Below are 27465 nucleotides of genomic sequence, written 5' to 3' on the forward strand. Positions count from 1 at the left end.
AACAATGTCAACTTTGCATCAAAAGTGACATAACTTACCGAATGACACTTAACAACAGCTGTCATGAGTATTCATTGATGTTTATGACAGGTGTCATGTTGTGGTTATGATGGTGCTTTGTCAGTCTTATGAACACGTATTCAAGTAAAGTGTTACAAAAAAAAACAAAAAACAGAAACATGAACTGTGAAACAACCGAACGTTCCGTAAACGCAACGTTCAGACAGAAACACACAGATGTAAGATGATGAGCGCAGGAGTGGAGTTTTCCCTTTAGATGCTTTGTGCAGTTCAAACTTTTAAAAACCAACGTCCTTGATTGGAAACGTGACGGGGGCAGATGTGATCTGTCAGACAGAGGGAACAGAAACATGCTACCCACACTTATTACATATATTTATCTATAAATATACACAGTATAGTAGCTTACTGGTTTGTGACTGTAGCAGCACCTTCATATTCAAGACAAATCTCCAGTGATTAAATATGATAATAACAATAATAATAAAAATACAGAAATATGCTTAAACACAGGGTGTGCACACAACGGTATCTGGGAAGAGTGAGGAGATGAAAGCTGTGGTGGAGCTCATCTAAAAGACTTGAATTATTACACAGTAAAATAATATATAAAAAATATATATTTTAGTTTTAAATGAACAGGTTGACTTACTTCTCAACACGCAGCTATAAAATGCATAATATTTACGCCAGCATCATCATCATCATCATCATCATATACTTCTTTACAACTGTTAACCAGAAAGAGGCGGAGTTGGTTGGTCTTCTGAAAATGAACGCTCTTCCAAAACAAATAAACAAACAAACAAACAGAATTTTTTTTTAAAGTTGAACAAACTTTACTGGTGCTGATGAACGTAGACGAGTCTCTCCTGTGGTTCCAGTTGTGAGGAGAACTGCAAACATCCGGAGCAGGAATTAGGAACGCCACTGGAGATGAGGATGAGAGTGGGAGGCAGCAGGCGGATCTGTGTGTGTGTGTGTGTAGTGTGTGTCTCAGTACACACACACTGTGGTCTTGTTGTGCTGCTGCAGAATGGGCGACACGTTGCTGGACTCCTTCTGTTTCTTCTCTGCGTTGTGTTGGACCAGCGGCGGCCTGTCGGCAGTCCTGTGCCGGGCTTTCTTAGACGAATGGCCCGACGACGACGATGACGATGGTGATGACGATGGTGATGACGATGACGATGGTGATCCATCAATAGTTCTTTTGCTGGCGGGCGTCCGGCTGCCGGCTGTCCTGTCAGACGGACTGGGACACAGCGGAGTCAGAGCGAACGGGTCGGACAGGCTCATGTGGTACAGGCTGCTGCTCCCTGATAGGCCGTCCCGTCGCTCCAGGGTGGGGAGGAGCTCGCACACGGACGACGGGGAGTCTTCCTCCGTAGGCCGCTGCAGGAGGACACACGGTGATTAACTTCACTTATAACACACATATGGAATACACACAATTCACCTTTTAACTTTTACAGTGAAGGAAACCACAACCCGGTCTGGGTCGGTCCGTCTGAGAACTGAAGTTAGGCCTGGGACGATAATAAATTTAGCTGGACGATATATTGTCCCACAAATTATTGACGATAAACGATATTATTGACACATTTTTTTGAGAACAAATTAACCACTAATATAGCCTAATAATATTTCATAATAATGCAAGTAGACCCTTTTAAAGCAATACTTACCTTTCTGGAACTTTTGCACATTTCTTTGTCTAAGTTAAAATGCTATTAATAATCTGATGATACATTAAAATGTAAGAGAAACCCAACAGGGTTAAAAACTCATCATTTTTCCATTCTCATATAATTCTGAGAAAAGTCTGACCAATAATATTATTCGGTCCGATTAAAGCAATACTTTCCTTTCTGGAACTTTTGCAATTTTTTTGTCTAAGTTAAAATGCTATTAATAATCTGATGATACATTAAAATGTAAGAGAAATCCAAAAGGGTTAAAAACTCATCATTTTTTCATTCTCATATAATTCTGAGAAAAGTCTGACCAATAATATTATTCGGTCCGATTAATAAGATTTGACGTGCGACCGAACCTACTTAATATGTAATCACTTTGTGCACCCCTCTCCTCCTCTCCCCCCTCCCGACCAGGAAGAACGCTTATTGACAGAGCAGTAGCAGGACATGAGCAGAGGAGACTAGAGTCACAACACACTAGAAAGAAGGTTTTTGGAAATAAATAGTTTTTTAAAAGACCAATAACTGCAGCCGCAGCTGGTCGCGGAGTTTCATGTCTGATATTGTAACGTTGATAGTGATCAGCCCCGAGTGATACGTAAACACAGGACGTCACATGTGTCTATAAAGCATCCAGTGCTAACGGCTAGTAGCTATATAGGCTACTGTTAGCTCTGTGCTAACGGCTAGGCTACTGTTAGCTCTGTGCTAACGGCTAGGCTACTGTTAGCTCTGTGCTAACGGCTAGGCTACTGTTAGCTCTGTGCTAACGGCTAGGCTACTGTTAGCTCTGTGAGTTCTCAGCGGTCCGGACCCGGTTGAACTCCGGACCGGCGCGGCTCGACTCGGCTCGGTCTGGATTTATTTTGGCCCTGAACCAGCGCATCAGGTGGCGCTGGTCCGGCCGCCAGCCCGGCTCGTTGAGAACTGTAATCTGTAACAATCACTTCCCCTGCGTCTCCAGTAGCAGTAGGCTAACAACAGTTTATTATAAAACTCATCAGTCATCATCACTGAGTCCGTTTATACGGTTTAAAACTCCGGTGTTGTGTTTGTTTGTGTTGTTCCTGTTTCACTCGCGTTCCTGTTCTGTTTACCGTTGCCATGCCAACGCATGCAGCAGGGAGGGAGGGGGCTCGTGGAGGTGCAGCAGGAGTGAGAGGTGGGTGGGACTTGTGAGGGAGGTGGAGCTGTTGATTTTCAAATGTTTGTGCTGTGCTGAGTGAAATGCCAGATCGGTAAGTATTGCTTTAAATGCAATAAACTTTTATTTCTCATGAGTATATATATTTTAACCATTGTAATTGGAATGACAAGAACTTATATAGCTACTATTCTAAATAAATAAAATAAACAAAACATAATAAACAGTGCAGTGCAGCTCTTCTGTCCAATAACGTTACACACTTGAAGCTCCACTTTTCATTCAAACAAACTAATGTGACTTCCACAGATGTAAGATTTCATCAATGAGACTAGCATTTATCTCCTAAAAACTATTAAACCAGCCGGCGGTAAACCTCTAAAAACCCGCTGATAAGTTTTCTAGTCGTTTTCTCCCCCAATGACGGAGGTTGACCGGCCCGTGAGCTGCTGCAGACGGCTGCAGTCTGTGGGAAGCCCTGCTCCTCCTGCTCGCTGCTACCACATTAGCTCCAAAAACGTCGGAGGAAATCTCCTAACAGGCGATATGTGGATAAACTGACCACAGACTGGGGATCTAAACTGTGACTTTCTGGCATGAAAAAATATTAAAACTTTTAAAAAGTGATGTGTTAACAGCGCTGTAGCGAGAATTACGGTAAAATAGCTTTCAGCTGCTTAGCTTTACAGCTAGCGCTGCCCAGAGCGATAGATCGCTCTGGCGCTGCCGGTTGCTGCAAAAGGCATTCTGGGAAACAAAGATCCTGGATGACTGAAAAGAGGGTTCACTCCTTTCATTCTGCAAAACAAACGGCCCAGGTGCTGAGACCGATGCACAGAGTGAAGCCTCTTGTCATCCAGCCTGGTTCGAGGCAAGAGACCAGGAAAACTTACGTGCGCATGCACATGGCGATTTATCGAGGCCGGAAAAACTATCGAGTTCATTTTCATTTATCGTGCGATTAATTGATTTATTGATTATCGTCCCAGGCCTAACTGAAGTGAAGTGCTCAGAGCTACGCTACGGAGGCTCATGGGATTTCTTTGTTTCCCTCATCAAACTCATTAAATACACAATCCAACAACTCCACAACGCTCTGGTGGACAAGTTGTGACCTGCACATTCACCACGCTATGAGATAATAACACAACGTTACCACACAGAGTTGTTTTAGAGGGAAATTCAGAGACTGCTTGATGAAAAACTGCAGTTTTGCATGAATTTACCTCTTCAAAACACATCTGAAGGTTGAAACGTAATCAAACTTGCACTCACTGTTGATCTTTATTGATATGTAACTCACGCAATTTGTAATGTAAAGCACCTTTAACTGCTGTTACAGCACTTTATTGTACCTCCTTGTCTCTGTGTTTCGTTTATCTGTCCAGTTTTTTGTTTTGTTTGTTTTGTTTCGTTTGTCGTTTATTGTGTCTGCTTTTATCTTCTGTGTTTTGTGTCTTTGCAATGAAGTCTTTTGTGTGACCTGCCAGGGGACAGCGGATGAAAAGAAGCAACAACTGACTCCGGTGCATTTATATCCACGCTGGTGTTATTAATGTGCAATGTCCTTTTAAAATAAACAAACAAATAATAAAATCAGTTTGACATTTCAGGAATGAAAAATCAATAGTAAAGCGAGTGCAAGAGAATGTGGGACCTTTAGTTTTCTTCTCCACCTCCAACCAGCTCAACGTTCACGTTTCAAGAACAGACGGGTTGAAAACACAGACACTGAAGAATAATCCTAAGAAAAGAGAGGAGGAGCGTGAGTGCGTCCTCGTCTCCGTGGCCTCACCTGAAGCAGAGGAGTGTCGGCGCGGGACAGCGAGGTGGGGGGACACTGGGACACCTTGGCCAGGTCCAGCAGCACCTCCTCGTGGTGCAGCGTGTCCTGAGGCGTCCCGGGCTCCTGCAGGGCGATGACGATGGCGCTGGTGTTGTCGGCGCGCAGCATCCTCTGGCGCCAGCGCAGCAGTGCGTGGCTGACCAGCTGCCGGGCGCTCGACACTCCGCACGGCGCCTGAAACACACACACACACACAGGGCTGTTACCACACTGGTGGACAGAGTCAGTCCACAGCCGGAGACTGAAACGAGTGGCGCTCACTAGAGATGGGTATCGTTTGCATTTTCATCGATTCCAATTCCTATTTCGATTCCTCATTTCGATTCCGATTCTTTTCGATTACCGATTCCGATACCAATATTAATTATAAAGTAAATAAATATAATATGACTTACTAGGGCTGCCCCCAAATAGTCGACCAAGCAAAAATCACTGACTGACCAAAATGTAATTGGTCGATTGGTCGCAGGAAAAAAACAACAACATTTGGAGCCGTGTCTTGTCAAAATTAAGTCAAAATCAATATGACTGAACAGTATATGAAAGGCTATAGGGCTTTTAATTTGAAGGGCCATATACAGGAAGTCGTGACACTCACTCGCTGTCAGTTTTTTTTGTTGTTGTTGTTGTGGTTACACGGCAGGCAGGTCTCTCTCTTTTTCTTTTTTTTTCAAAAGCGAGAAAGCACGTGTCACTGCTGTTTTCGGGTTATTAGCGATTAGCGGGTGCTGCCGTTCCCCGGTCCCAAAGCGCTCACCGGCGGTCAGTCTCACAGTGTCACGGAGCAGATCCATGATAGTACCCGATTTTGGAACCGGTTCTCGGTACCCATCCCTAGCGCTCACCATCAGCTCGTCGTTGTTCTGACACATGGAGATGGCCTCCTGGGGTGGCACCATGTTCCACAGGCCGTCGCTGCCCAGGATGATGTAGCGGTGCTTCCTGGGGTCAAGGGTCACCACGCTGGTGTCCGGCTCCGGGGAAACCACAAACTCTCCGCTGTAGAAGTCGTAGCTCCACAGGTCACCTTGTGCAGAGAAGATAAACACTTTCAATTTACTTAAAAATAAAATTCAGTCCAAACACAAACAACATTTTCCTTCTCTGGTCAAAATAATAACTGCTTCAGAGTTTTATTGTCTTATATTTAGTTGTTTATTACTGTCGGGACGTCACAGAGATTCCCATGATGAGTAAGGTGAGACACTACAGGTGAATGGGGTTAAAATTTAAACCAACAGATTTCACCATGAAACTTCCTAAGTTTATCTCTTTAACAAACATCTCCTGGATGCACTGGGACGCATCATCAGTGTTGTTTCCTGGGGTCATAGGGTTTTTCGGGTCTTGCAACAGACACTCGGCTTGGGCGGTATCCAAATTTGATACCTTCAAACTTCCTCCACATTTTACCGCGGTATACGGTATTACCGTGACTAATTAAAAATTATGACATAAGCCTCAGGTGGCATTACCAAACATTGGCTTGTGTCTTCACCGTTCAGAAACAGAATACTAGGGCTAAACATTAGCAGACCAAAATCTCATTGGTCGATTGGTCGCAGGAAAAAAAACAAAAAAAAACATTTGGAGCCGTGTCTTGTCAAAATTAAGTCAAAATCAATATGACTGAACTGTATATGAAAAGCTATAGGGCTTTTATTTTGAAGGGCCAGATACAGGAAGTCGTGACACCACTCGCTGTCTTTCTTTTTTTGTGTGTGTGTGTTTTTTTTACATGGCACGGCAGGTCCGGTCCCTACTTTTTTTTTCCTTGTCAAGAGCGACTTTTTCCGATGTTGTTCCAGGCGTTTCTGGTTTGGAGACTCGACGTAAAAGCACATATCACTGCTGTTTTCAACGATTAGTGGGACCCGTCCTACAGCGTTCACCGGCGGTGTCTCACAGTGTCACGCAGCAGAGACATGATAGTCCCCGCTGCAGTCAGAATCCCGCACCGCTCCACGCCGCTCTTGGCCGCCCAGTTGTAACGCCCAGTCGACCAATGACTTTGCAGAGTGAGCGTCCTGCAAAGCCTCTGCAGCCGACTTCTACAGGCTCGTAGAAGGTCCTCCAACCCCTGCCTCTGCACTCCTCAACCAGTTCCTGGTACTTCTCGCATTTCCTCTCGTTGGCTTCCTCGATCCGCTCTTCCCAGGGCTCGGTTAGTTCCAGCATGATCGGGTGTTTTGAAGCCTCAGATGTTATTATCATGTCTGGTCAGAGGGATGTTGGTGCGATGTGCTGTGGGAACCTCAGCTTCTTAAGATGATAACTTATGTTGTGATGATAACACTGGCCATTCATGACAAAATGTAGGTGAAATGAGCGAGTTTTACGGCCGATAATGTCCTATGTAGAGGTTGCATTGCCGTGGCCCCCGTGCGCTGCGGTTATGATCGGTTGGATCTAAATAACGTCTGAAGGACTCCAAGCTGCACTACAAGTGTCTGTGAGCATAATTACACCTATAAATAAGGTCCAGGTGTCAAAAAAACTGAAATTCCCCTTTAACTCTTCTGATTCGCAGGTCAACCTGCAGCTGCCAATCAGGGGCTATGTGGAAGTGGCCTGTTGTGGTCTGTGGCCGTGGCCGAGGTCTCTCGGCCTTGAGGAAGGGGACTGTCTTATGCTGCGTTCACATGGAGTCTGGTGAACAGCAGACGGCATGCCGGACTCCATGTTAGTGGACAAGAGAACGATGGGAGAGCACGGCAAAAAATACCGTGGACGGCAACGGCAAACGGCAGTGTCAAAGTGTTCAAATATTTTAACTTTTGCCGTCTGCCGCGACCGTATCCTCAACCGAACGTGACGTTTGAGTACGAGTATGTTGACGTTGCCATAGCGACATGGTGACGTGCCTTGCCGTTGTGCCGTGTCGTCCGACAGTTTGTTTGTTTTTACCGTTCCGTCCAGCGGCATTTGCCGTTTACCGTCTGCCAGACTCCATGTGAACGTGGCATTATGAGCGCGATGGTGTCTGCTGGTACCGACGGCTGTGGCTATACTCTCAGCAACTGCTTTGAGCACCTGGCCATGGCGCCAGCGACTGTATCAGCCAGGGCTTTTGGGCAGCTGCTGCAGGTGTTCTAAGGAGCTCTTCCCCCAGGTGTGAAGGTTTACTGGGCTTAGGAGGGCATCATAGACTGCCTGCACCAGGATCCAGACGTGATGGAAGTCTGCCTTTATGATGTTTGACCAGGTGACTGTGTGCTGCAACGCGCTCTCCAACCTTGTCAGGGATGTGATTGGCCAAGGACAAAAAAGCAGGAAATTATATGGACCCATAGCGCAACACGGCAACAGTGCAGCCATTACACACAATGACATAATTTTGACACTTTATATTAACTCATTGAGTGCCGCGCTCCTTTCCAAAGTTTTAGTCAAGTGTACCGGCAATTTAGACCATTTTTGACTTTTTATGTAGAGCCATAGTGTATTCTATATTATTGCCACCAACACATACTGCAGCTCAATTGAAAGGTTTAACTTTATGCTTCAAATGACCACAAACCGTTTGTTTCTACGTGCCTCCGTTCCTGAGAAAAGTCAAGCTAAACATGGCTGGGTTTCACCAAAATCCCTCCTTTTTTTCTAGAAAAGGAGATAGAGCGTCTTTTATGAAAGGTGCGCTGTTTGTGTCTGTCGCTCTTCTGACACTCGCATTTCTGGATCAAAGGGCTCGTATAAGATAAATATATACAACAGTTGTTGTTCTATTCACAAAACCACCAGCGGGGGCGGGGGGGGGGCGCCACTAAACAACAATAACACATACGCACCGTGCCGTGTCACAGCCTCTAGCCGCGGAACGTGAGGGTCAGTCGGCCACCGCGGCTCGGGAAGACCGGTCCCGCCGGTGGTCGCGGTCCTGCTGTGGTACGGGTCGGTGATGCCGGTCTGCTTTGGCCCAGAGACCATCAGATTTTACCACGGGGGGACTTTGGGGAGGACACGGTGTTGCTCGAGGTGAAGACCGGGCGGGACTGTCGGCTGAGAGCTTCCTGGTTCTGCTCCGAGCTGCTGCAGCAGCAGCGCGGGTGAGAGCAGAGCAGCAGCGGAGCAGCTGCGCTGCATCTGCATGCAGAACTCCGTTTGCAGAAGCCGAGTTATGATAAAAACTTCCAGATCATGAGCTGTCATGTGACTTTGATCGTCATCTATTTCAGTTCTCCTCGTCGTAGAGTCCCCAAATTTACATATAATGTGTATTAAAGTGTCTATTTTCATAATTTAAAAAAAAAGCAAAAAACGAAAAATCTCGTTTTTGGCACTCAACGCATGGGAACGAAAAACGAGAAATTACGTGGTTGGCACTCAATGAGTTAAAAGTATATACACAAACAGAAAACAATTAATTTAAGGAGAAAAAAACCTCAAAAACAGCATGTCAATCAATAGGTGCAGATATTATTACAGTGTGTGTGTGTTGTGAATATCACACACACTGTGACATAATCTTCATCATTTTGATAATTCAATGTGTCTGAGAGCGAGAGAGACAGGAGAGAGAGAGCCAGTTATGGCAGGTGGAATTACCACTTGATATTGAACTTATTTAAAAGGAAAACAAACATGCAGTAGCTACTTAGCTCCATTTTAATATTTAATGATGGAAAAAAGTTAATGAACCATTGAGACCTTCCAGCCAGATGTGTGCTACATGTCTAATATTTTTTGTAGCTGCTTAACTAAATAATAAATCATTGTAATGGCAAGAATGGCTGGAGTGTATGAAACTTAAACTGAACTCAGTTCTGAGTTCAGTTTCAGTGGGAAGCTGTGGCTGCAGAGCTCCTTTACAGCAGGTAGCACACGCACGCACGCACACTCACACACACCTGTTGCTGCACTGTCTCTCTCTGTCCCTCGGCTCTCTGGACTGTTGTTTTGGGCTCTAATAAGTAGCATGGACGGCCCAACCCGTCCGGACGCGCTGGTTCGAGCCGGGTTTGCACCGAGAATATGACTCGGTGAGGCCGGGCTTTTCTTTTCTTTTCTTTTTTTTTTTTAACGGGTTCGGACAGAGAATTAATGCTCGTCGTAGCCTAAATGTAAACACAGTAACGTCAGCGCGCTACGTCTTCTTCTTACGTTACTGCTCAATGGTTGGGGCAATATCAACACCTATGGCTGTGTGGGTTAAATGGTGGATAATGGCGGTCGGGCGCTCCGACGGTCCTACCCCCCCCCCCACCCACTCTAAAAAAAAAAAGCGGATTTGCATGATTTACGAGGGTCGCATTTTCATGTCTAAAAATCCGGATTTCCGGATAAATCCAGAAAAATCACATCCCTGCTTGTCCACGCTCCCTGCTGCCGGAGTCCCACTGCCCTACTTAGGCCCCGTCCAGACGAGTACGCGGCTTCACCGAATCCGATCTTTTTCTTAATTGTTTTGAAAAAAATCTCCGTAAACACGGCATTTTCGGTGTTTTCAGAAATATCTGCGTCCACACGGATCCACTGAAAACGACCCAAAACGCTGTAGTACATACTCCAGGCCTGTGTGGAGCGTGTGTGGCGCTGTAGTGCTGCCACACACAAACACTTAAGACATGGGATTAAATGTTGACAGGGAGTCGTGTCAGAGTAAATATGACAATCAGTGATGATTAAACAGACGTGATTCAGCTGCAGCGTCTGAGCGACCCGATGGTAGTCGGCCGTTGTTTACGTCCATAGACTGTCTGTGTGTAGCTGCTGCAGCGGTGTGTGTGTGTGTGTGTCTCAGGTTACAGGTAGAGCGGCGGGGGGTATGACATCATCGTTTCAGAAAAAAAAATCAGTTTTGGCCGTCCAGACGAAAACGCTGGGGCGGCGTTTTCAGATTTTCCCACTCTGGGACCCGTTTTCAAAAAATACCGTTTTCACCCCCTGAAAACGGCGTATCCGTGTGGACGCGAGGTCGATCCGATAAAGTATTTATCCGGATTCAAAAAAAACGGATTCGTCTGGATGGGGCCTCAGTCTCTCTCCAGACCTGCTCGGACCTCTTCTTGGAGTAGGAGGTCTCTCTCCTTGCCCCGGGCCTTGCGATTAATCGCTCAGTCATCCGTTTGCATTCACTTAATATGTAAACTTGTCGCCAGCGACAAAAGGTCCGGTGTGAATGCACCTTTAGAGTCAGAAGTTTTTACAGAGGGGATTTTGGATATCTCTTTTTATCACTCAGTAAATGAGAAAATACCAGCCCTAAGAAATGAGATTTCACCCTGTTTTTAGGAAATAAATGTTAAATCGGGCTGTGAATGATATATGAACCAACCCCTCTGTAAAAACCTTCAGAATATAGAAAGAAGGTTTGGTGTCTGTAAGTGCTGCTGAAGTGGAGATTTCTAGCTCAGAGTCTGAGAAAAAACTCTTTTTGAGAAAACAGCCTTTAAAGACTTGTATTGTAAAATTCCATAGATAGTTATTGTCAATCGTACTTTAACAATTTGCTGCTACAAGGAAAATGGCATTATTCTGAAAGAAGACATGATGAGGAAGCAAGAAATGAAATAACAATGTTTTTGCCTGTTAGTGTGTCGCCTTAAAAACCTTTTCTTACCGAGCGCTCGAGCGACAGCTAAGAACGGTATCTGGTCGATGACGGTGCTGCGGCGGACCGGCCCGTTGTGACTGAGCCGCGGCCTCTTCCAGACGACCCGGTTCACTCCAGACTTCTTGATCACACTGTTTCAGACACAAGGACAGAAAACGTTTACACAGTTTTAGACCTGATGGGTGTGTGATGGACCAATGAATGACAACACAATCTTCACTTTTACTGGGCAAACTGGGCTGGAACTAATAAACAAATGCAGCTGCAAATGATGACACATTCACTGTCATAAATTATTAATCTGTTAAAAACAAAACAGTTTAAACTATTAGTTGAATCAAGGTGACCTGCATTGCTGCATCTGGTCGGTGCAACTGAACCCATGATATTTTGATACAATAACGTAATTTCACCGATACACAGAAAAACAAAAAACATTCCTCCACTTTGAAGCTTCTTAATTTCATGATCGTAAATGGAGCTCTGAGTCGAAATTTACATATTAGGGGTGCACCGATTATTCGGTAACCGAATATATTCGGCCGAATATTGCAAAAAAGCAACATTCGGCCTTCGGTGGAATGAGCGCAAAGCAAGGCCGAATATAAAAAAAAAAAAAAAAGTCTGATAAATACGCGATCGCGCGACGATGGAAACGGCAGCTTAAACCCCATGGAGCTTTATTAGTAGGTGACTCCTACTGCTGGAAAAACAACAGCAACAAGAGCAGTGGGGGGGGGGGGGGGGGGGAGCTGCACAGCGACCGCACGCACTGTTGCACGTCTCCAAGAGCCCGGTGCCGGTGCGTCCTGTCTGCGGCGGAGACACGGCCACTGAGAGGACTGAGTGAGGGGACCGTTCCTGTAGGAACGCGCCTTTTAATTAATCATTTAAAAACCAAACAACAACATGCTGAGTACGAGAGGAAGAGACGGCTGCAGCAGTTAAAACGAAAGCTCCTCGTCCCAGCATGTCGCCAACTCCGTCCGTGGCCGACGTCTATTTAAAACAGAGTTTCCCAACCTTGTAGGGGTGTAACGGTATATGTATTCGTCCCGTGCCGTCACGGTACGGGGGTCACGGTTCGGTGCACACAGTCACACAACGAATACGTCTGAATGAATATTTAAAAAAAAAATAAAATAAAAAAAGTCGAGTCCTCACTCGAATCCAGGTGGCGGTAATGAGCCTCGAAGCTGCCTGCAGCCGTCATAGCAGACGAAGAAGAGAAGTGATGAGAGAGTGAAGTTAGAGGAGGAGAGCTGTCTGCTTCATTCATGTCACTGTGGCTTCTCAATGAAACAAACGGCGGCGGCGGTGGCTCGCGACCATAATACATCCATGCTCGCGACTGGACCACCGGACAAAGTCCGTCGGCGATGTTTCACGTATGCGCGGTGCGTCGCTAGAAACGCATCAAACACGTAGCGCATGTTCAACCCGATATGTCAATCACTGGTGCAAGTAAAAAGACAAGTTGTGTGCAACAACTCATCCCGCAGCTTTTAAGCCTCTTGACATGAACACAGACAGGTGAGGAGAAAAGGAGACCGCACACTATAGGCCTATATAATCAGACACATTTTGTCTGATGAAGGGCTGACGCCCGAAACGTGAGTGACATTAAACTGTCACGGGAGCTTTTAACTAGTGTGCGGTCTCCTTTTTTCCTTACCTGTGTCTTTCTTGGTGGTCCAGCACCCAGTCTTCAGTTTTTTGGGGGATGTGCGTGTAGCTGCCTAATATGTTTTATGAACACAGACAGGACCAGAAACATCACCAAAGTAACTGCTAGTCTAATTTAACTGTGTAAACCAACATTGATGTCAGTTTATTGTTTTGTTTTTTTAATAATATTTTTTAATAATAATAATTTAATAATTCGAATAATAGTTGCCAGTTGTCAAGTGCACGTTTTTTTTCCTCTAGAATTAATGAATGGCATTATAACACTCCTAATGCACTTGTTTTATTTTGTATTCTTTTTTCTTTTAACTTTTATAACACAAGACAGATTTTAGTTTTACATTCAATTAGTGTCTGTTGTACCGAAACCGTACCGAACCGCAACCCCTGAACCGAGGTACATACCGAACCGTGACTTTTGTGTACCGTTACACCCCTACAACCTTGGGGTCGGGACCCCACGTGGGGTCGCCTGAAATTCAAATGAGGTCGCCTGAAATGTCTAGCAGCCTAATTGATGAATTAAAAAAAATCTGACCAAGAAAGGTTAGGAACCACTGTTTTAAAAGACACTTGGGTTTTTTTGATGAGCAACGGCAACTGGAATATTCAAAAACTGTCAGAATAGTCAATAAACATTTACTTTCTTTGAAAATTAAGTTAAAAAAAAACATTTTATTTAAAAACTTTATAACCACTTTCAGTATTTGGTATTATTCGGTTATTCGGCCAAGCGTTTTGATTTTATTCGGTATTCAGCTTCGGCCAAAAAATGCCATTCGGTGCACCCCTATTACATATTAAACCTGTCAGATTTCCAAGTCTGACCAATATATATCCCTGTGTTGTATCTGATGTGTTGAAGAAATGTGTGTATTTCTGGTGTTTTTGTGTTTTTCTGTGACGCTATCGCTGACTGAGCAAGAGAAAATAAAGACATGTCACTCCACACAGCCAATATAATAATAATTAATATAGTCCAGGATGTAATTTAATCATCAGGCATCTTTGCGTTTTCACCCAAATATACTTATTTTCCTAAATATGGAAGTTATAGGTTATTTATTATCTTCTTTTTATCTCACTTGTCCTGAGAAACACTTTTGGTTAGAATCTGAATCTGAATAAATCTGATATTTCTTGTGGTTACATATCTGTCCCATAATAAAAATAATAATGATATCAAGACCGTTAAAGGGCTTCTTCTATGTTCCAGTTCAAATGAGTCTTTACTCCAGCGCTGACAAATCAGTGACTGTGGCTTGTGTAGTACGGTCTCGTTATAATAATATCTATCTGACCTTCTGCACCTTTCTGCACCTTTCTGCTGGGCGGTGCATCACAGGGAGCGTTAACATGTCGAGTAGAGAGATTTCACTTTGCTTCTTCCCACATGTTTAAAGTTAATCACAAATCCATCAGGGTATAAAACCGATAAGTGATTCTATGACTGTACTTTGGTTTATCATGATTTTAAAATCGAAACTTCTCCACCGCTGACATCCTGAAAAACAAGACGACACTAAACACACCAGTTAAATACCTTGTTATGCAGTAAATCTGAATCAATCAGTGTGATAACTAACTTACTGCACAGCTGTAAAACCCTTTAAAACCATGGAGTTTACCCTGTCATGTGAGAATAAACCATCCAGGAGCCAATCACTCTCATCTTATCAGTGCAAATGCCACAGACAGTAAAACAGTAGATTACCCCTCGATGCAGATAACATTTGATTTACTATTGTAAAAGAAACAGATTCTTCTCAGTCACAATCAATTCTTTGTGGCGTTAGTGGGAAAGCTGAGTCATGAGAATGAACACACTGTTTGACAGACTGACGCTTGGGTTTGTTTTGTTCAAAGACGTACAAAAAGTTTTCATTCCCCTTGAACTTTTCCTCATTTTGTCACGTTACAACAACAAACTGAAATGTGTTTCATTGGCATTTTATGTGACAGGCTAACACAAAGTAGAAAATTAATCAAGGGTGTTCAAGGTTGTTTTTTTGTTTGTTTTTTTTTACAAATAAAGATCTGAAAAGTGTGTTGTGCATATGTCTTCATCCTGAGTCAATATTTAGTTCCAGCTGCAGGTCAGGGGTTTGTCTCCAGCAGCTGTTTTGCAGTTTGTGCCCGTTCTTCTTCTCTGCAGAGCAGCTCTGAGTCAGATTGGATGGAGAGCGTCTGTGAGCAGCAGTTTTCAAGTCTTGCCACAGATTCTCAGTAGGATTCCGGTCTGTAGGACTTTGACTGGTCACATGGATCTGCTTTGATGTAAACCAGTTGTATGACTTGCGTGAGAGTCAAGTTGAGGTGCTCAGTATCTTTACAGGTAGAATAAACAACAACCAGATTTACTCTCACTGCTACGAAAGGACGGGAGCTTCAGACGACCTGTAAACACACTGAGACGTCAACCCAACAAGGGGTGGAACTCTTGCACGAGCCCATTTTGGCTTTGTTCCCTCCTTGCACCATCAAACTTAAAGGTTAAATATGTAGAATTACCAGAACAACAACAGAAAAAGAATTCCAGCAGTCGATTGCCAGACCGTTGCTAGGTAAAACGGGCCGTTGCTAGGGACTCCGCTCTGATCAGAGGACAGACAGGAGGAGGTCTATGCGGGATATTTACCTTAAGTTTCATTTTTACCGTCATTAACAGCATAATAAATGACTTGTAGCTAGGGCTGGGTATCAATCAAAATTTTTCCATACCGGTACCGATACCGATACCTTCACTTCGATACCGGTTCCTGAACGATACTTTTTTCGATACCAATTTTATCATATCAGTTCTAAAAAAATTTAAATTATATTTCACATTACGGTACAAATCTTGAGTTGTATTTTTCTATTTCAACCAGCAGCTTTTCTAAGGGTCAACAGGTAGATCACCCTGGTATGTGTTATAACTACATTGCAGTCACTCAGGGTTTCCCGCAGCGCTTTCCTGTTAAGGCGGCCGCCTTAACAACAAAGAGCTGCCGCCTAAACTAACGTCTTAAAAAAATAAAAATGTAGCGATATTCACAGCACACACACACGACGGTGACATTAACGCGCGCCGCCACGTCTGCTCATAGCGCAGCAACAATGCAGCAGCGTCAGGCCGTCACTGAAACGCTCCGTGGAACCGAGACATGACACGGCGCGCCCGGTGTACAAGTTCTCAGCCCCGGTGACCGCGGCGCTGACGATTGGGGGTGAGTCGCGAGCGTCATGGTCTTGGTAGAGCACGGCCGCTGCAGCGACCCTCCGACAGTCCTATCGCTGCGTGTCAATCCCCCCTCTCACTTTCTCTCCGCGCCCCCGTCTCTCTCCAGCTGCCCTTTCAAAATAAATGCATAAAAAGCCAGAGAAAAAAACAAAGTAGGGGAAACACTGCCTTGTTTTCTCTGTCTTTTTATGGTTTAGTAATTCTTTCATTGGTGCAGTAGCAGTGTTCAGTTACCACGAGCGTAGTTGTGACCTGTTGTGATCATAGATGGCATGGCATATGTTTTTTTATGTAAGTCCCTTCGAAAAGTCCCAAGACCAGCCAAACTCCTAAAAAAAGCGTGATTTATAGTTCATAACATGGTACTTTTGGCATATGGCACCAGGGCCGTTGCTAGGAATCCTTGGCCCCCTGAAAGTATACTAAAGTGGGCCCCTGCCCCCTGACTTTTCCACTTTTACGTATCTATTATCATTTCTTATTTAGCCTACTTTGTTTTGATGCTAATGCAGCATTACTATGAATATCAGTCAGGGTCTTATGCAGAATAATTCAGTCATACAAAGATTAGACTACTGGGGTTTTTGTGGGCCCTACTGGGCGCTGGGCCCCTATAATGATCATCACCTTTCTCCCCTATACAACGGCCCTGTATGGCACTACAGGACCAGTTAAATATAAAACACAATTTTATACAATATACTGTATATAAGTAGGGGGTCCCCGCTCCATCTCTCCATCAGTTTGGGGGTCCTTGGCCTGGAAAACGTTGAAGACCCCTGCTCTACACACCACAGAGAAGCGCATAACAGCAGTGCGCATGGTGAAAGCGAAACTTAATACGGCACACCCCCCCCTCGCCAATCAATCGATCCGCTCGCGCGCGCACATCCCCCCCCCCCCCGCCAACAGGACAGACACCACCTTAACTAACACATTTTCTGGGGGAAACACTGGTCACTTTATTTAGATGAATTTTGCACCCTGAAAATATTACTTAAAACCACTTTAATGGCCTACATATTTTTTGTAGTTGACATATTAAGGCTAAAGGTTTCTGATTTGTTGAGGGAAAATGCAAAAAGTGTTACAACTGTTCCTAAACATTGCTGTCAGGTAGGCCTATTTAAAAAAACAAAAACAAAAACAAAACGGTGACATGGTGGCCGCCGGCCGTGTTGTGATCCTCCAGAACACAGAGATGTCCAGTCCGCCCCTGTGTACAGCTACACTTGCGCTCCAGTGTTTTGCAGGCAGAGGCAACGCTGCTCCGACGTCTGCTCCTCTGTATGTGCGCGTCGCGGAGCCGCACATATAATACAGAGGCGACAGAAAGAGGCAGGAGGGACTGATAACATGAAGTAGCCGAGATCATATGTGTGCGTCGCGGAGCCGCACAGAGAGGCAGTCTCTCGGGAATTACGTCAATCGCAACGAAATACCGGAGCATTCTGTGCAAAGCGCCAGTCAATTCAAGCACATGAAAAACAATGAAAACCAGACGTTTTAATGAATTTATATTTAAAAAAAACAAACAAACCCGGATGCCCTGGACAGGATGTAAAAGACATGTGCGGGTAAAAGAGGACGTTCACCCTGCATGTCCAACCACGTAATGTTACAGCTGATCACCGACAGCATCTTGATCACGTGATTAACCTCTGGGTATCGAAACCTGGCACCAAAAAACGAGGCATGTTTTGATACTCGGTACTATCGAAGCGTTTCGGTCGGTGCCACAAAAGAACCGAAGTTCGGTACCCAGCCCTACTTGTAGCTTGTTACAGGGAGAGTGGAGGCTCTCTGCTTCCACACCGCTGCTGAAAACCAAACCTGCGCTCGGAGCCTCCGCTGTCACTGCTCTCGTCAAGTTGAAAAAAAGAAAGAAAAAAGGAGACTCTCGGTGGCACCGGGAGTCCGCGACAGTAAACGTGTTTATGACAGATAAGACTACACAAATACACCTATATGATAATCCATTGATCCACCGATTGATTATTAAAAAGGCTTGGTTGGAAACAGACGTATACGACCGGGAGGAGGCAGGAAAACAGCGGAGAATTGAGCCACGTGTCGGCTACAGGCAGGTGCAAATGTTTACAGAACGTTGACAGAAAGTCATTGTCGAGCCCGTCAAAAAAATTAAAAATATTAATTCAGACTAAAAAAAATGTTTTTATGGAAAAGCAATACTTTCATTCTGTACCCCTTAAAACGCCACGTGTATGTGTTTACAACGAAGCCAGCGAGAAATCAATAAATGGAGCGGTGGATTACGTAACTGTTCTAAACATTACGTTACGCAGTGCGTCTGTGTCGCGGTGCCACAGAGACAAGAGCTGGGACACGGACACGGACACCGCGGGGCGGCCAGGTAGCTACTACACTGATGTTACAACGAGAGACGCCAGGTGAAGGCAGAGAGCTTCCGTTCTCACTGTAACCAGTCACAGGTCATGTAGTTAACTATCACAATCACTCTGGGGCTTTTTAATTGAGGTAAAAATGTAGCATAGCCACGGGAGAAATCCTGCTTAGTTCCTCTTTCAGTGTAGGCCTACATTATACAGATTATTTTTAGTTCATCAACCGTTTGGAAAAAAAACCTTTCATCATTCTGTGCCTGTGTTACTGCAGATAAAGGAGGTTAGGGAGAGAAGTCTAAGTAATTTGACATATTTGAGCATTTTATTAAAAAAAAAGTAATGCTATAGTTACTTTTCCTGGTAACTACTTTTACCATGTAGCAACTCTAATACTAACTCTAACTTATAACTCCACTGTAAGTGTTGTTGTAGTTATGTCAACTAAAAAATTGACATTAAAGGTTGTTTTTGTTTCATAAATTTGTCAAACTGAATTTGTGCTCATTAAATAATAATGTGATGAAGAGCTGAAAGACTTTTAAAATAGTTCAGTAATGTTTCTGTGGCACCAAAGACGGAATGAATAACAAAAAGAAAAAACATCGGCATCGGCATCGGCCAAGTTGTTATTTTAAACATCGGCATCGGCCCAGAATTTCACAATCGGCGCATCCCTAAAAAAAATCTAATCAAACTTTCGCGAGACTTCGTATTCCAGCTCCGTTTACAAACAGGTCGTCTTTCTTGAATTGAACAAACCCCTCGGTGTCTGTTTGAAGACATCTGACGTTGTCTGTGGAAAAAAAATGTGGTTTTGTGGGATGTAAACAGCCTAAGATCCGTCTGCTCCCATTCTACGCTGCTGTGGCGATGCAGGGACAGACAGAACTACTGCAGGACAGGAAAATCTAAACATTCATTCTGTTAGAGCTAAAATATTAGGAAACTACAGCCCCAGGTTGAATTTACCTGGAATTGTCCTTTAAGTTTGTGGTTGTAACGTGACAAAAGGTGGAGAAGTTCAAGACTTTTGCAGGGTGCTGCATCTTTGGGTTTACTCTGACTTTTCCGACATCAGACAAAACAGTTTGCTTCGACGTGGCCGAAGAATCACAACATGTTTTGACAGGAACTGGTTTTCTGGTTTTCTGTTTTTTGGGAGAGTTGTGGTGGTTGATGTTCTGGGCAGTCAGTGACATGTGGGACAAGCTGCAAAAACACTCTCTTTCCAGTGCAGGAAGCGCTCGGCCACACCAGAGCACATCATCAACTTTAAAGGAATAGTTCACTCAAAATTGAAATTTCAAAATTTCACTCATTATCTACTCCCCCTCATGTGGACTAAGGGCTGGGAGAAGTTTCAGAGTCCTCCGTGGCTTCTCTGAGTTACAGGGGGTCTCGGCGTAGCAGTGCATGTCCATATGACGGTTGCAAATGGATACCAACTGTCTTCGTAACAAAAAGACACACCAAAAAACATCCAAATACCTCCATGCTGCTCGTATGTAATGTCCGTCTTGTATTGAAGCCCCAACATGAGAAATTGTCCCGAAAATAAATAAATAAGTCTATATTTCAAGCTTGTTTGTAATGGAAGCTCCTCTTCCTGGTCCGTCCAAATCTCGCGAGATAGATACGAGCAGCATGGAGGTATTTGGATGTTTTTTGGTGTGTCTTTTTGTTACGAAGACAGTTGGTATCCATTTGCAACCGTTATATGGACATGCACTGCTACGCCGAGACCCCCTGTAACTCAGAGAAGCCACGGAGGTCTCTGAAACTTCTCCCAGCCCTTAGTCCACATGAGGGGGAGTAGATAATGAGTGAAATTTGAATTTTGAGTGAACTATTCTTTTACTATTGTATTTCTATGAAGCAGCAGCGTGTTGGAACCTCACCTCCCCCCCAGGCCTTCGATCCGCTCCCTCTCTCTGGGCAGCTCCGGCTTGTGGTCCTGCGTGACCTCCACCGCTCTGATGAACGGCACCGTGTCGTCGTCCTGGATGCCCAGCACCACCGCCGAGTCCCCGACGTGGGCCACGTACATGCGGTTTCCTCGGATGACCACCACGCTGGCCGTGGTGCCCGACGTGCTGGGAAGGCCCGTGAGCGTCTTCGGCCATTCAGCTGAGGAATTAAAAAAGGAAAATTAATTTATCTACAAAGCTACAAACATTAATCTAAACCATCTGAAACTTACCAACTTGTATCATTAGGACAATTTATTTTAAATCCATAATTGCATCTTATTTTACCTCCAACTTCTCCTGTTTTTAATTAGATGTTTCATTTCATATTTCATCGATGTTTATTGTACGTTTCAAATGTTTTGTGTTTTGTCTCGGCGATACTGTAAACGAGGCCGCTTCCTCAATACATCTCTGAGTTTAAATCAAGGATATAATAATAATAAAATGAATAATAAACTGAGTATTTTTGCACCCTTCATACACAGTGCATGGATGGTTTTGTGGCAGGCAGATAAATAAATACTCACATGAATAGTTGTATTTATTTATCTGCACTACTGTTCTCATGTGCCACCTTTGCACAAGCTCCATTACCTCACCCAGTTAGTTGTACTGATAAAGTTTCATTCTTCTGCATAATTTATTCTTATATATTTTACTTTGCTCAGTTCATACAAGCTGTATATTTACTTATATTCATGCTAGTGTTGTGTTACTCCAGACCGGTCCTGAGTCCACATCTTCAAGGTCTTGGTCTGGTCTCGGACTCTGGATGTTTTTTCTCCAGACCATCAAGACCACAGCTGCAGTGACGTCTTTTGAAATGTATTTAATCACAAATGTCTCTGTCTCACTATGGTTTCTGTGATGTAATTCAATAAAGCCGCGTTTCCACTACATGGTACCGGCACGACTCGACTCAACTTGGTCTTTTTGCGTATCCAATACGTAAGTACCTGGAACCTGGTACCCGGTAGGGCTGGGCGATATATCGATATAAAAAATATATCGATATATTTTTTAATGGGATATGGAATTTGACCATATCGCATATATCGATATAGGTCAAATGTGGCTGTGATCCTTGTGATCTGTAGCTCTGTGTGATCTGGAGCTCCCTGCACTGCTCGCCGCGCTCCGCGCCACCGCCCCTCCTCCTCCTATTTTATTCATGCTTATCAGACCGCTGCTTCACCAGCTGACCGAGAGGAACGCAGTCGCACCGAGTCCACGTCGACTTCGTTGCCGTTAACGAGCCGAGCCGCGGCTCTAGAGGCTCAGTCAGCTGCTGTAGCACAGCTGTTAGCCGTTAGCTGTTATTAGCCGTTAGCACGTCGTCCCCTGCAGCAGCGTCAGAGCTCCAGACCTCTGTGAGCCGCGGTGCTGTCACCAGGTTCAGCTCGGAAGGTTCGCGTTTACCCCATGGATCTATTGGCGCATTTCCACTAGCACGGTTCGGCTCGGTACGGCACGGCTCGGCGCGCTATTGCGTGTTTCCACTAGCACGCAGTACCTGCAACCGGGTACATTTTTGGTATCACCTCAGCCCTGGTTCCAAGCGAGCCGAAGCGTTACTAAAACGTGACGTCAGCCGACTGCCTTCCACTGATTGGCCGATGAGTGTCGTCACTGGAAGCGACGACCGACAACAGAAATGTTCCTGCTGAAGCCTGAAGCCTGTTATTACCAGAGAATTTCTAATATTGAGACTGGCTCTGTTATTACGTGACTGTATTAAGTTTTAATATTTTTTCATGCGAGAAAGTAACTGTTTAGATCCCCATGTGCGGTTAGTTTATCCAAACGACGGCTGTTTAGAAGTTTGCCCCGATGTTTTTCGGAGAAGTGAAGCTCCAGGTCCGAGCAGCGACCGCGACATCACAGAGGCAGCAGCCCGGCTCCTGACGTGCTCCGCCGGCCAGCCTACCACCGTCACCCCGAGGAGAAAACGACCGCTAATTAACTTACCCGATGGCTTTTAGAGGTTTACCACCGGCTGGTTAAACTCTTAAATGTTGGTCTCATTGATGAAATCTAACAATTGTGGCTGTAGCAGCAGTTTGTTTGTGGTTAGAAAGAAGAGCAGCACTGCCTTGGGGTCTGTACGCACAGAAAACACCACATTTACATCAATAAATAAATGTTTTACAATGAACCAGGCCGATCTCAGAGCTGGCAAGACTCTCCGGTAGGGCATATTGAACTGTTAAATGCCGTTAACGGGACGAGAGCAGTCAAAACGGCGGTTTAAAGCTAGCTACAGCGAGGGTAGGTTCACTTCCTGTTTTCAAAGTAAAAGCACCAATTCTATCGTAATGGCTTTCCTTATGATAAAAGGCAACGGGTATTTTATTTTGTGAAAATAACCGGAAGTGCGTTGCTCACTACGGCTAGCTTTAGTAACGCCGACTTCGTTGAAACAAAATTGTAAACAGCTGGTATTTTGTCAGATTTTCAACACGTTGGGGATCTAAACGACTACTTTCTCGCCTGAAAATGTTTCAAATGTTGCTAAAGTTATATATTTACAGAGTTTAGAGCGTTGCTCGGCGACGTGTAAATGACGTCACGGCGGTACTAGTGATACTCAGTTGTAATGGAAACACAACCAAACCGAGCCGTGCCGTGCCGTGCCGAGCCGTACCGAGCCGAGCCGTGCTAGTGGAAATGCGCCATAAGATAATATAATACATCCATGGTTTACACACGTTTGTTTTCACTCTGGTCCAAACCGTGGGTCCGTGAGTGTCACGTGACGTTTCCATGACGACTGACCGGAAAAGACGTGGGGCACGTCACGTGACTCCAGGTTAAAAAAAAAAAATCTCTGAGAAATAACGCTACACTTTAACAGAGACACAAGGCAGTTGTTGTTTTTTAGTTTTTAGTGCAGAAAATTGATAGTTTTTTATGTCTTATAATAAATTATACATGATAATGACAATATTTTCAAATTTCCAGCCAACTTTTAACATTGATCTTAGAAGAGGCCTTATGGAATCACGCCTTCTAAAATCCATTACTCCATTACTTTGAATTCAAAAAAGGTACTCTTGTCAGGCAGTATTTGTTTACATTTTGTTATTTGAGCAGCTGAACATTTATTCATGAACCAGATGAAGAAACCTGTTTATTATTTATTCATTTGATTTTGCAACTGTTCAGTGAAATAGCCGGTTTCAATAAAACTACCTGTGACTTGTCATATTTGGCTTTAACTTTGACTGAACATTTGCACTCACTTTGCGGAAAAATATCGGGATATATATCGTATATCGATATTCAGACTAAATATATCGGGATATGACTTTTGGTCCATATCGCCCAGCCCTAGTACCCGGTACTATTTTTTTAGTACCTGCCCTGCCGCGGTTCCAGAACGGGTGAAGCGGTACTAAAATGTGACATGTAAACATTGCAGACCGCTGATTGGTCAGAGAGTCGTAACCAGCGGCCGCGGGTCATCAGATATCACCACATATCAATAAATAAATGTTTTAAAATGAACAAACTATGCAAGTCTGGTGGCTTTTCTGCTGTTCTGCTAAACGTTGTTCACATTAAATATGGATTAGATTTTACATCAAATCATCTTTTCTTATTGGCTGAGGAGGAATAACGTAAATATCAAGACACATGGTTATTATTATGAGGACTGGGACTGAATACAGTGACGGTCTTGGAACTGGTCTCGGTCTTGACTACAAAACTATTTCATGCCGACCCACACTGTGCAATATTTCTGATCAAGCAACTAGTTTTTCTCATCTATTTAAATAATTCAGTACATAAGTGTACTAGTACATAGAGAATGTCTTTATATTTTATTCTTTACTTGTCCTGTATGTCTCTGCTTCTACTGCTGCAAGTTGATTTCCCACAACCGGAATCAATAAGAAGTTTAATGTTTTATGTGTATTTATTATTTATTGTGACTTCTGGGGTCAGACCCAGGCCCAGACTGGACACGCCTCCTACACACACACTGTGTGTAAACACCGGTTGTAAAACAGCTGACTTGTCCGGACATATCCAGAGTAGAGACACACACACACACACACCCATATACACACACCTAAACACACACACACCGGCTGTCTGTGTCACCTAGCAAACACTGGCTACTACACTATTCAATAGGTTGTGTGTTTATATATAAGTAACAACACACAAACACTCCAAGAAAACAACACATATTAAATTATAAACAACAACACGTGGACACAGCTTCACATAAACAGAGTTGTCTGTGTTTACACTGTTTTAGGCGGCTACTGCTAACGTTGTTTGCTCTGTTGCTATTGTTTCCCAACAATACTGCCGCCACAACTTTTTTTATTTGCATAGGAACATAGATAACGACTGATTATATGATAAATATATGACTCTATAAAGATAAATGTCCCAATGGGGAGAATATTCTGGTAAATTCAGGGCTAATGTTTGATAGCTGGCTGCAGGGCTCAGGGCATTTTGAGTACATTTTTAATCTACTCGTGCATGTAAAACCAGTAAAATTGCGTTTGTTTTGTTCTTTGCTTGTTTTTTTGTTTTTTTTTATCACTGGTGAAATGTGAAAAGGACGACTCGTGTCAGACCGATGTGTATGAGGATCATGAATGAAAAGGAAATGTGAATATATCCTTTGCAAGTTGATTTAAATGGATAGTTCAGCCAAAATGAAATTTCACTCATTATCTCCTCCCCCTCATGTGGACTAAGGGCTGGGAGAAGTTTCAGAGTCCTCCGTGGCTTCTCTGAGTTACAGGGGGTCTCGGCGTAGCAGTGCATGTCCATATGACGGTTGCATATGGATACCAACTGTCTTCATAACAAAAAGACACACCAAAAAACATCCAAATACCTCCATGCTGCTCGTATGTAATGTCCGTCTTGTATTGAAGCCCTGAAATGCGAAATTGTCCAGAAAAAAAATTATATAGGCCTAAGTCTATTTTTCAAGCTTGTTTGTAGCGGAAGCTCCTCTTCCCAGTTCGTCCAAATTTGACCAAACCGGGAAGAGGAGCTTCGAGAAGCTTCCGCTACAAAACAAGCTTGAAATATAGAATTTTTTTCGGGACAATTTCGCATTTTGGGGCTTCAATACAAAACGGACATTACATACGAGCAGCATGGAGGTATTTGGATGTTTTTTGGTGTGTCTTTTTGTTACGAAGACAGTTGCAACCGTCATATGGACATGCACTGCTACGCCGAGACCCCCTGTAACTCAGAGAAGCCACGGTGAGTAGATAATGAGTGCAATTTCAATTTTGAGTGAACTATCCCTTTAAGTTGGGGGGTCACTGCGTTTCTAGTAAAAACAGGTATTAGTCTGCAGCCCCGTGATAGTTTGTGGAGGTTTTGGTTCCTGCTCATGACTTTTTATATGTGAAGTGTTGGTTGGTTGAAAAACTCACGCAGCTTCTTCCACATGGCGTGGTGGCAGGCGACGAAGCCCTTCCGTATGGCGGCGCAGACCTCGCGGTCGCAGTCGGACCAGAAGCCGCGCTGCTTCTTCATGAACTCCCACAGGTAGTCTCGCGCGAACTGGGCAGCCTCGCGACCCCCGTGGCCGTCGAACACGGCAAAGAACGACACGGAGCGGCGCGAACGGCTCGGCGCGAACTCCTCCTGCCGCTCCTCCGCGAACTCCTCCTGCCGCTCCTCCGCCCGGCTGTCTGGACTCTCGCCGCCCGGCGAGGAGGAGGAGGACGACGGTTCTTCTTCCTCCACCGCTGCAGCCGCCGATGATGATGATGATGTGCTTCCATCGGCTTCATCCTCCGTCCGAACCGGTTCAAACGGTTCTGGTTCGCCGCTGGTCTCCGCACACCCCGTGTTTTCTCCCTCCTCAGTCCGGTGTGGCGAGTCGTCGTCGTCGGTGGGAACAGCTTCTCTGATCCTCTTTTCTACAGTTACAAACTTCTGAAACTCACTGAATGTAACACTTTCCATAATGCCTGTGTGATGTATGGTGTAGCATTAAGACTCAATGACAGACTCTGCCATCCCATCCCATTTTTTTACCCACTCATGAATACAACACGAGAGGAAAACAACTTCTAAAGGGAAAGAGACGGAAACTAAAATGTACAAGTCTTAGTGTGACCGTTAAAGGACCACAGACTTGGAATGAGGTTGAGAGCACGATTAAAGAGTCTGCATCACTGACTATTAAAAAAAAAAGAAAAAAGATTAAAACAAAAACTGCTGCTAAATTCTGTCTAAATCAAGCTCAGCTTGCTGTTTTTTGTTTCATGTACCTGTGCCTGATGTGTTGATATTATGTCATTATTGTGTTGAACCAAACTCTTTGTACTGATGGAATTGCCTTAGATGGTTAGGGTTAGGTTAGATTGTAGGTTAGAAATAGGAATTGTTATTGTCATAATATATAGCCTACTATATTGTTGTTTTGATGTCTCTAGGCCCCCGTTCACAAGCTACAGAAGCTTCTGGGGTTACCCTTTTTTACAAGATCATGTCTACTGTAGCCTATATTGTGAATTGAATTTGTATTTTGTATTTTAAAATGATTTTTAAAAATAAAACGAACCTTCAGCCGCCTCTCCCTCTCCCTCCCCGCTCTCCTCCTCCTCCGGCTCCCCGGACGTCGACTCGTCTTCTCCCGGCTCTGGCTCCACTACGATCTCGGTCACGTCTTCCATGTATTTCCTGCCGCCCTGGTCGGTAAACACACTCACTCGCATCAGTAATGCGTTTTCCATCGCTCCAGAAATATAAAAAATAAAAGTCAAAGTCACTTCCCCAAATTTCTGCCCGTTGTTCGCATATAAAACGTTTAAATCAACGGAAGAGTTCAGTATGTACGAGCGCCGCGTCCTGCCTTTGTTTATGTTCGAGCGTAGTAGGCATGCTCCGACGCGCTGACGTCATCTCGCGTATTCTTCTTCCGGTACGTGAGTGCGTCAAGGTTCACGCAGCTGCTGGTGCTG

The 27465-nt window shown here is 44.3% G+C and overlaps 1 protein-coding gene across 1 annotated transcript; it reads right to left on the reverse strand.

The window, feature by feature from the left end:
- Positions 1 to 60: 60 nt before the first annotated feature.
- Positions 61 to 27361, reverse strand: LOC310996040 (protein phosphatase 1D-like). The gene is made up of 8 exons (XM_083985311.1): positions 27066 to 27361; positions 25927 to 26418; positions 20435 to 20663; positions 11268 to 11392; positions 5554 to 5735; positions 4658 to 4882; positions 674 to 1413; positions 61 to 347 (listed from the first exon to the last, which is right to left on the reverse strand). Exons 1-7 carry the CDS (start codon positions 27235 to 27237, stop codon positions 1018 to 1020), a joined length of 1821 nt encoding a protein of 606 aa, XP_083841437.1. The 5' UTR covers positions 27238 to 27361; the 3' UTR covers positions 61 to 347; positions 674 to 1017.
- Positions 27362 to 27465: the final 104 nt, after the last annotated feature.

This window comes from Trachurus trachurus (genome assembly GCF_905171665.1).
Source record: "Trachurus trachurus genome assembly, chromosome: 13".
Lineage (NCBI taxonomy): Eukaryota > Metazoa > Chordata > Actinopteri > Carangiformes > Carangidae > Trachurus > Trachurus trachurus.